The 11693-nt window shown below is 26.9% G+C and overlaps 1 protein-coding gene across 6 annotated transcripts in view; it reads left to right on the forward strand.

The window, feature by feature from the left end:
• Window positions 1-3466, forward strand: part of LOC111628209 (glycoprotein 3-alpha-L-fucosyltransferase A-like) — a 113117-nt gene extending 109651 nt beyond the window's left edge. For all 6 annotated transcript variants that reach the window (XM_023371949.1, XM_023371952.1, XM_023371953.1 and 3 more), the window contains one exon: window positions 2021-3466. In XM_023371949.1, coding sequence (XP_023227717.1) covers window positions 2021-2363 — 343 coding nt within the window. In that variant the 3' untranslated portion in view covers window positions 2364-3466. The remainder of the gene's footprint in view (window positions 1-2020) is intronic.
• Window positions 3467-11693: the final 8227 nt, after the last annotated feature.

Consider the following 11693-nt stretch of genomic DNA (forward strand, 5'->3'; position numbering starts at 1 on the left):
AGTCCAAAATAAAAAGAAAAAAGAATTTTGAGGGATAAATTTTTCACTAATATTTACTTCTTATTTGAATAATAAATATATTTATTTATTTATTTTATTGTATTATCAGTACAGTGGGTGACTTTATCGCTCGTTAAATTAATTTTAAAAGTTACTAACCGCTCCAAAACTGTAAATTTTATTTTTTTTTTCACAATCTAATTTAATTCTACAACATATTAAAACGTTTTTTAATAAAATTTTTAACTTGAAAAACTTTATTTTTGTTGTTATATCTTCATGAGTTTTCGAACTTATCTCTTATCAAAATTTGTGAAGCTGTAACAAAAAAGGGGAGTAGAAATTGATATGGAAAGCGATGAATAGAATCGAGAAGGAGATGTCACTTTTAACCAGATAAGAAATGTCAAAGTAACTTCGTTCAAAATATATCAGACGAAATGTCTCAGATGGTTTGGCCAAATGCATCCTTTCAGAACAATCAAAACTCTTGAAAACCTCATTTCTTAAGATTTTATAGCAGGAAAAAAGTGAAATAAAAAAATATTTTTCCTTAAATTTCTCTTCTTCTATCGATTTTCTCATTATATATTTTATTTCTTAATTAGTTACAATTGAAATTAATTTTTAAAATAATAATAATAATAATAATAATAATAATAAATAAAAATTCTAAATTTACTGCTTGTATATTTAGAATATATTATACTTAATCACACTTAAGTAGATTTTAAGCGTTGTTAAGAATCTAATTAAATTTATAAGTCATTAGCTGAAGTACCGGTTTTATGTATATATAAAAAATATTTTGCATCTAAATTTATTCTAAATAGCTTGAGAAGGATACGGCCGTTTTAACGTAATGTTCGAACGGACAGGCAGACGGACGTTAATTGAAAAATAGCCTATAACCTTTTTAACACTGTCCTGAATATATGTACGTAGTTTGATAGAAATTGGTTCAGCCATTCTCATGTGACACTCGAACAAACGGGCAGACAGAACGTCAAACGTAATTCCAATTTTATATACAGTAGATAAGCTGTATACGTAAAAGCTTGAAATTCTTTAATCCGTATAACAAATTTGACACTTTTATTTACTTTTTAACTGTATAATTATGTATTTTTTAATAAATTAAGATAAAACAAGCAATTACCTTATTGTGATATTGTTACAATGCTCTCTATTTTAGCAGTCTTGCCCCTGTACATCATACTTTTCCTGTTAGCAATAGAGTCATGCCTGTCATCTATCTAACTTCGTTCTCGAGATTAAGGAAGGACAGACAGGCAGACAGCTAGTGGGAATTTATAGGTCTACAATTTTTCAAATTGAAATCCAATAAACTTAAACTTAAGAATTAAAGAGGGAGTGAGTGTAAATGAGGTTGGCACTTCAAAGATCTTTCTGCGATTGTCTACTTTTTACTTTTCCGGCTGTTATATGTAAAAGAGGGAAAGCATGGCAGTCGGTCAACAAATGGTCACCCAAGAGTTTTACATTTTTGGACTCAGAGGTCCTTGAAACGTCGAGAAATGCAAAAAAATTGGGGGGATTTTTCTGTATGTATGGAAGTTAGTGAGTGTGTGGGGGGGCACGATTTTGTTCAACCTCTTTGAAGCTCAATAACTCTTGCGTTTTTTGTGGAAAATTTCTGAAATTTGGCAGGGTGGTTTATGTATTAGGAGGATTGATTCAATTAAATTTTGGTTGTTAAAGGTCGACGGAGTGAGGAGATAAAGAAGACCATGTGTACTTCTAGTACAGTCGGAATTAATGACGAGTTTACTCGTTATTAGCATTTACAATTCTTTATAAAACCCACTTCACCTTGAAAATTAAGCTTTTAACCATTTTATAATAGTTAAAAATATAAAAAGCTTTATAAATATCATAAGAGGTGGTGCCATCAACTGTTGCCGGAAAACTTAAGTAACTCGCTGCTGGATTTTTTAAACCATGTCTTTTTACATCTTTAATTATTTTATTAAATTAAATCTATTTTAAATTTTTTCAGGCGTGACGTCATACCAATTGTCTTAGGAGCCAAGCCAGAAGACTACAGGAGGAGCGCACCATACCATTCGTACATCCACGTGGAAGACTTTGATACACCCAAAGACTTAGCCGAATATTTAATGATCTTAGATAAAAATGATACACTTTACAATGAATATTTTCGATGGAAAGGAACCGGAGAATTTGTTAACACATACTTTTGGTGCAGATTATGTGCAATGTTACACGCCCCACCACAGCCAAAAGTCTATAGAGACATGCACGCTTGGTGGTCAGGTGCAGGGACTTGTACCAGTGGAAGCTGGAAAAAATCAGTAGAAAAAAAACCCGATAGCGGTTGAAATTTATAATTAATAGTCTTTAAAATTTAATTTCTATAAAATCACTTTTTTACAAACAAAAAAATAATAACAACAAAAAACAAAATAATTATATATATATATAAATGTATATCTTCTCCGCTTGTCTTTCAGATAAATATTTATATAAAAATATGAAAAAAAATTAGGTTTGAAACGAAGAGTAATGAGATAAGAACTTAAATAATTACCTTAATAATAATTACAGTGATACCTCGGAACTCGAACTCCAGAACATTTCGAGTTCCAGAAGCAATTTTTTTTCACGTAAGGAACAATTAATCCGTTCCCAAATGCTTATTTTAATCATAATTTAGGCTAAAATAACACAATTAAATGCCCTAATTAATGCATGAAACAATGAAAAATAATCATAATAATGGATTAAAAACACTAAAACGTAGTGTAAATAATGCAGTAGGTAGAAGTGTCCCAAATTCGTATCAAGGGATTTTTTATTATTTTTAGCCCAAAATTAAAATTAACTCAATCTCGTAACACTGCAGCGTCACGTGCAAATATCATATACCTTTCAGAATGGCCGTTTTTGTGTTCAAATTCCAAAAAAAGTTGGGGAAAATTTCCTCGAAGAAATTCGGATTTCAACTTGTTCGATTTCTGGAACGTTTGAGTTCCGAGGTACCACATATATTAATTAGCTTATTAATCAATTTTACAGTTTTTAATAAGCATAAATTGCCATTAAATCGAACAAATATTTAAGGAAAAAAATCAAACTTATCGTTCGATAAAATAATATATATTATCAATTTGATAAGGGAAGAAAATCTCGCATCATTATCACCCATTTTTATTTAATATATATGATATTTGATACGAGAAAAAAATTTTATTTATTTCCTTTATTTGTAATGTGCTAACATTAGAAATTATTTATGTCTAAACTAGATAAAAAATTCCTTCTTACATTCATTTACTATTATTTTTTCAAGTTCATACACAAATATTTCAGCTTGAAACGTTTATATCAAGCCATCCAGTTGTAAAAAAAAATCATATAAAATTACAAAATTTACACATTTTTCAATAGAAAATAATTTTAAATATTTAAAAATATTGACTTAATCTTTGTCCTTTTTTTAAAGGTTAATTATATAAACTTTTTAAGCTAAAAAAATTCGATAATTTGCCTGGAATTTCTATATTTAATTAAAAAAATGGAGAAAAATTTCTATTTAATTTTCTCTAAATTACACGCGATTTAATTTTATAAACACGCGAAATTCCTTGTTAATTTTGGATAAATTGTCGAGCAATTATGTAGAAAGTAGACTTATAAATCTACATAATTTTGGGTCTAAATAAATTATCAAAATATGAAAATTTCACATTCTTTCCATAATATAGCATGAACGTTACTATAGTTACACATTGGACAATAGGAAACAACAGCTGCAAGCATTGAAATCATCCATCTGGTGCTTGGAGTCTGAAGTAAATGAGTTATTATAAGGTATTGTGACGTGGAAAATCTACTTCAAAGTACTCTATTGATTATCTTACGGAAGGAATAATATTATTCAGAGGAATAGAATGCTTTTTCTATACGATATTTATGTCGAAAGAACAAGAAATTAGTGATTTTATTATTAATTTATTCTAATAACCGTGATGAATATAATCACGGTTCTTAATTTATTTAATTTATAACACATTCGAGAGCACATCAAATAGCTTAAATGGGAAGTTTATAAAGTTTTATACTGTGAATAATTTATTGTAAGGTCGCGTAGATGTCGATATATTTTCAGTTTTGGAAAGGAATATGTATGGATGGTTCCATTTCACTTATAATAAAGTTTATAGCTTCCTTTCAATTGAGTATTTGGAACGTCTAGGGGTCCAAAAGTGAGGTGTTAGCTATCTCCTCCTAATGCTATCTTCTTAGAATCATTCTCATCCATCTTATCCTGTTTTTATGAAAGTTTTCCATTTGCTATCTTTTATTTCCTTTTTTTTTGGAAATAAAAAAAGAATATTTACTGTTAAAATACAGTAAAACTTGTTTATGATGTCCATTAATATTATAAAGTTTATCTAGTTTATTAAATATAGATAAATTAAGTTACTTTTTTCGTCGCTACATCGTTATATACCAATTTTACTGTATTTATATGAAGTGCAGTGTATATTTTAGATGAATATGTTTGTATATTTGTAAGTTTGTAAACTATTTTGTCACTAATTGTGGTATGAAAGCGTCTTCTAAATTGTTTGATAAGGATTTCAAAAAAGATGTCGTGTCTTTTCACTCCGCAGTAATTAAAATGAACAGGAAGATATTCATAACTTACGAAGAATTAGAGAGATTTATTCAATAAAATTTTATATTCTGGCTTGTACAGTACGAAATGTACAGATTTCAGAACTTTAACGACCATAAAACTTGTAATAAAAGCCATAAGATTTATCTATTCTACCCTTTAGAAAATACGAATGATACATAAATAGACGTTTCCATTTTACATTAATGAGCTTTAAACCTAATCCTTCATTTCATAATCCTTTTATAAAAAAGATCTCCAACGATTTATTTGATGTATAAATTTCATTTTAATGCTCTGAAGTGTAAAAACTTTATTCACAATCATCATTTCTCTGCTCTCTCCATTTGTTTCTTATCAAAGGAAAAAAATAATATATATTACATTTGTTACGGTAGTTTATTACATCCAACTGTTTTATCGCTTAGAAATGTCACCTTTTTTTTCTGCCACTGTAATAATATTTTCCCTGTATTCTTTTTCAAAACCGCCATGACGACGATTTTTGCTAATGGATGTTACGCCTGCACTTGTAGCTTCACCGTAGCAACAAGGAGTCGTGCAGGAAAGAGCACACTTCAGGGACTCTAAGCATTCGATATCGATTTCCAAGCTGCATTTTGTGATTGTAGATAACATTTAATAGCTTTGGAGAAACTGTGATGACTGAAGGAATTTAAATTTATTGTATTTTGTTCCAATGAAAATGTTATTTTATGGATATTTAGCGAGGAGGATTGTAATAAGAAAGTCTATATTTATTGTATAGGGTCATATAAATATATATGTCCTGTGAAAGAAAAGGTGTCAAAAAAAGAAATAAAAAAATAATGTAAATATATATGTCGAGGTTTATTCTCGAAATTCTGTGATGTCGATAAGAAAGATGTATTTAGAATTAGAAGAATAAATTAATTTAGAAATGATTCATTGAATTGTTTAATTATTAAGCTTATGTCTTTAAAAATTTATATTTTGATTATTTTTATTTAAATAAACATTTTAAATAACTTAAAATTATCATAAAAATTGATTTAATTATTCGTTTTACTCGTTTAGAATTTCTCCTAATTATCAATTTCTTAATTAATTAATGATTTTTTTTATTTAATATAAATTAAATAAATAAAAATATTTTGGAGTATTTTATAATATTTCTTAAATAATTCAAATTTCATTTATTAACTTTAAAATGCAAATTGATATTTTTACATAGAAAATGAATAAATTTCATCGGAAATTCCAATCAAAAAGTCGAATAATAAATAAAGTTTACTTTATTTCTTAAAAATTGTAGGCCCTAAGTAAAATAAAATTGTTTTGAATTTCTGATTAAACAAAATATCGAAAAATATTTAATCAAATTTAATATTTGACGTCTGAAAATTATTAATTTCTTATATAAATTGCATAAATTTTACTTGAACTATTTCTATTTCAAAATTGAAATTCCTTTACTTTGAGATAAAAGATGCAAATACTTTTAATATAAGTTGTTAGAAAGGAAATTTATTTTTATTTAAAAATTATAAAATATAAGAATTTAATGAATATTATATCATCATAATTGATTTCAAAAGACAAGTATAGCTGTAGTATGCAGAGGAGAAGAGATATCGATCATATTTTAGCATCCTCTCTTCTATTCACAATACAAACTTAATTTTCTTAATTGATCGTGAAACAATATTTACTGTGATTCCAATCGAAATATATTTAATTTAAGTTTTCATTTTTATAATTTAGCAAATGCAAAAATAATTTTTGCATATAAATATAATCATTACTATAAAAAAATTTTAGCGTTAAAGAAAATAATTTATGTATTCAATCCTTTCACCTTTCGTTTATTTATAAGTTCGCTGATTTTTTTTCCAAAAATTTTCTAAATATTTCACTTAGAGAAGTGAAATTTCCAAAATTTATGATATTATATTATGATTAATGTATTAAAGATGCTGGAAAGAGTGTAGCATGCTTCCATCCATCTAGCATCAGTATATAAGATACTCTCCTTCCAGCATCCTTTTATCCGTTCAGCATCCAATATATATACAAGATACATTCCTTCCAGCATCCTTTTATCCTTAGCATCTAGTATATAAGATATATTCCTTCCAATATCTATCCAGCATCCTTAATCAATAAAAACGAACTTTTTCTGAAAAAAATTAAGCACAGTTGTTAGTAATTATCTTAAACAATATCTAGAAAATTTTCCGAATAATTCGTGTTTATAGATAAACTTTCACTTAATTTAACAAGAAAACATATTTAATTTTTTCCCGTAAAATTAAATAAAACTGCATTAAAATGAATGCGAATTAACATTATTTTTTATTTATAAAAACATTTTATTAGATAAATATTAACTTCATAAAAGATATAAAAACTAAACAGAAATTAATTAAAAATTAAAATCACATTTTTATACTAAAATTTCACTTCAAATATCTAAGATTTTATTCAATTTTATGATTAAAATTCTTTGGAAAAAATAATAAAATTATTTTTAATTCTAATTTTGAATATTTTATAAGAAAAAAAAAATTAAAAAATAATCCTTGAAACACCTCTTAATAGAGAACTATTTATCTATTAATTAATGTTTTAAGATAGAAAATCTGCAGTTGATATTCGTGATTTTATATATGGAAAGAAATATCCTGATTAACTGACTTTTGGACCACCTCACCTATTCAAAGCGGAACATGAATAAAACAGAAAGTTTTTTTAATGTTAAAAATAAACCTGTTTAAAACGGAAACTTGACAAACATTCGGTACTGCGTGTGATTCCGGCTTACACAGATTTTACTGTATTTTATCTCGTTACACTAAGAAGAGCTATAAGCTATAAATATGTTTTTATATTTGAATTGCATTGTTAGAAAGGCGCAAACGTCACAAGAGATCAATCACCCTCAAAAATTCTGGGGGACGAGAAAACGAAGAGAGAAAAGAGCTTAAATGAAGAACTTGCAAGATAAAATTAATATAATTAATTTAAATTACTTTTAGACGTCATTAAAATTAGTTTAAATTACTCAGCGAGTGTCCAAAATTATAATTTTTACTTTTATACTTGTTTCATTTCGTTTCTGCTTTGTTATTTAGTAGAATCTGTAAATAAATCTAATTAAATTACACGATTCTGCCTTCGAATCTCATCAAGTGAATGATTATTAACAGCAACCTCTTTGCTTTATTAACAGAACAAAGTTGGACCGTCATTTGAGGTCGTAACCCCTGAATGGGGACCTCAACCTTTTGATTCGTTTCCAATCGGGAGGGTTTTCAATTAAATTCTCTGACGTCACTGTGGTATGTAATCATTACGAGTAACGTCATCGGTAAATATGGTAAACTTATGAGGCTCTACTGACTCCACAAGACCGCGAGAGATATGCTATAAATTATAACATGAGTAGCCTGCAGAAGGCACGTGAGTAGACATCTCGCAACCTCTGATAATCCCCTCATCCATGGAGCATCTGAATAAAAGATGGAGCATGATGCACGTGACTGATACTTCCCACATTCCCCTGTTTACGTAAATTAAACATTATCTGGCCTTCTATAATTTACATATAATTTATAATTTAATAAATAAGCCATCGTCCAAGTAACAGTATAACCTGTGTAAATCGGAATCATTCCCTTCCGTATAATTTTTCGTTTTATTTGGGTTTCGTTTTAGGCAGGTTTCACCGTAAAGACGACNGGCGGTCACGTGTCGTATCTCTATCGTATCCAATGGTGTCATTAGTTTTTACAATTTTTTAAATAAAATTGATGTCATTTAATAATATAATTTTTTAAAAAAATCTCATAACAGATGGCACAACGTATAATGTTAAATTTTGTGTCCGGAAAAGTTACTCAACTCTGTTACATAATTTTATTATTATTATTTTTTGTAGATTAATTTCAGGCAAGGGATTAATGGATTCGCTAATTAAGTAACGTTTAAACTAGGTTTAAAATTAATCTGAATTTAATTTTATTGTACAAAATGATAATTTAAGTTTTAATTTAAAATTTTTTATCGTCAAAAAGTTTTTAAAATATTTGATTTATTTGTATTTGGAAATTGTAAAACTCTCCTATTCGAAGTATCTTTACTTAGTGTAAATATCGGCGCATAGAAAATAAATAGTAAGAAACAAGCTTCTTGCTTCGAAAAAAAATCAAGAAAAAATGAAGGGAAAAAAATATATAAAATGTTTGTCGAGAAAATACCGAATTCCATCTTTTATAAGATGAAAATAGAAAAGAATCTTGTTGCAAAAATATATATTTTTACTGTGAATTGATTTTCCCCCTCTTATATTTATTTTTTTATTTACTTTTTCCTTTTTTTCTTCAAAAATTATATTTTTCAACTGTAATTTATTGAATTTTCAACTTTTATAACATTTAATAATTTTTAAAAATAAAATTCAGCTGATATTTTCTTTTCCAAACAGTCAATATAATTAAATTATTATAGCTATAACAATAATACATTTCTATTTATTTAGTAAATATTATTATTAAACGAAAGAGCCTTTATTATCTACAGAAAAAACCTGTCTAAAACGGACTTGAATAAAACGAAAACCTGCTAAACCAGTAACGTGAGATTCCGGTTTACACAAGTTTTACTGAATTTAAGTTATAAGATTATAATTTGTTAATTATGTAAAGTTTTTCCTGGAGAATTATTTTTTAAATGGAGAAAAAGTAAGGTTTTAATATTAAATAATTTAGTTTTAGAAGATAGAATTTTATTATTTAAAAAAAAAATTAAGATTAGAAACAATCAGAATTTTTACTTTCTTTCTTTTTCCCAAAGGGACAAAGCACATCTCTTCATTCCATGATAAAAAGATAATGTAGGATGAGTGGATTTTAGAGCATCCCTCCAGCATCCTCATCAATTTGACAGAGTGTTTTTACTTCAAATATCTAAATAGAATATTCTTGTATTGAAAAAAAAATTACTTTTAAATCATTTCATTAAACATAATACAAGCTTTAGTTCTCTTTTAATAGCAATTTCTTCTTTATTTTATTGTTGAAAGTGGAAAAAATTGTGAAATAAGTAGTTAAAAGTTTGAAAATAAAGCGAATCATTAGAAAAAATTGTTAAAAAATTACATTTTTTATAGGATTTTTTCTAAAATTGCTTATTTTAAATATAATTTTAGATTCAATTATTAAAAAATACAGCAACGAGTTGCGTAACTTTCTCGGCGAGAATACTTAAAATTGAGTATGGTTCCGTTTGTTACCAGAGTTTATTAAAAATTATATATTATTAATTATTATAAAATGAAAAAAGCTTAATTTTAGGGTATAGATGAATTTTATAAACTATTGGAAATGCTAATAACAAGTATAATCGTCATTAAGTACGATCCAACTCGAGTTATGACCTCTTCTATCTCCCCACCCCCTTGACCTTTAACTACCAAAATTTAATAGCAAGAAGGCCGTTAACTTTCAATCCTCTATGCAAAATTTCAGAAGTTTTCTACAATAGGAACAGAAGTTATATTAAGCTTCAAATTCAAATTGGGTGAATAAAATTATGCCCCTCTAAACACAAGCACATATATATAGGGAAAAATCCTTAAATTTTGCATTTCTTAACTTTTTAGTCCAAAATAAAAAGAAAAAAAGAATTTTGAGGGATAAATTTTTCACTAATATTTACTTCTTATTTGAATAATAAATATATTTATTTATTTATTTTATTGTATTATCAGTACAGTGGGTGACTTTATCGCTCGTTAAATTAATTTTAAAAGTTACTAACCGCTCCAAAACTGTAAATTTTATTTTTTTTTTCACAATCTAATTTAATTCTACAACATATTAAAACGTTTTTTAATAAAATTTTTAACTTGAAAAACTTTATTTTTGTTGTTATATCTTCATGAGTTTTCGAACTTATCTCTTATCAAAATTTGTGAAGCTGTAACAAAAAAGGGGAGTAGAAATTGATATGGAAAGCGATGAATAGAATCGAGAAGGAGATGTCACTTTTAACCAGATAAGAAATGTCAAAGTAACTTCGTTCAAAATATATCAGACGAAATGTCTCAGATGGTTTGGCCAAATGCATCCTTTCAGAACAATCAAAACTCTTGAAAACCTCATTTCTTAAGATTTTATAGCAGGAAAAAAGTGAAATAAAAAAATATTTTTCCTTAAATTTCTCTTCTTCTATCGATTTTCTCATTATATATTTTATTTCTTAATTAGTTACAATTGAAATTAATTTTTAAAATAATAATAATAATAATAATAATAATAATAAATAAAAATTCTAAATTTACTGCTTGTATATTTAGAATATATTATACTTAATCACACTTAAGTAGATTTTAAGCGTTGTTAAGAATCTAATTAAATTTATAAGTCATTAGCTGAAGTACCGGTTTTATGTATATATAAAAAATATTTTGCATCTAAATTTATTCTAAATAGCTTGAGAAGGATACGGCCGTTTTAACGTAATGTTCGAACGGACAGGCAGACGGACGTTAATTGAAAAATAGCCTATAACCTTTTTAACACTGTCCTGAATATATGTACGTAGTTTGATAGAAATTGGTTCAGCCATTCTCATGTGACACTCGAACAAACGGGCAGACAGAACGTCAAACGTAATTCCAATTTTATATACAGTAGATAAGCTGTATACGTAAAAGCTTGAAATTCTTTAATCCGTATAACAAATTTGACACTTTTATTTACTTTTTAACTGTATAATTATGTATTTTTTAATAAATTAAGATAAAACAAGCAATTACCTTATTGTGATATTGTTACAATGCTCTCTATTTTAGCAGTCTTGCCCCTGTACATCATACTTTTCCTGTTAGCAATAGAGTCATGCCTGTCATCTATCTAACTTCGTTCTCGAGATTAAGGAAGGACAGACAGGCAGACAGCTAGTGGGAATTTATAGGTCTACAATTTTTCAAATTGAAATCCAATAAACTTAAACTTAAGAATTAAAGAGGGAGTGAGTGTAA

Source organism: Centruroides sculpturatus, unplaced genomic scaffold (assembly GCF_000671375.1).
Source record: "Centruroides sculpturatus isolate CEXI.00-Female unplaced genomic scaffold, Cexi_2.0 scaffold505, whole genome shotgun sequence".
Lineage (NCBI taxonomy): Eukaryota > Metazoa > Arthropoda > Arachnida > Scorpiones > Buthidae > Centruroides > Centruroides sculpturatus.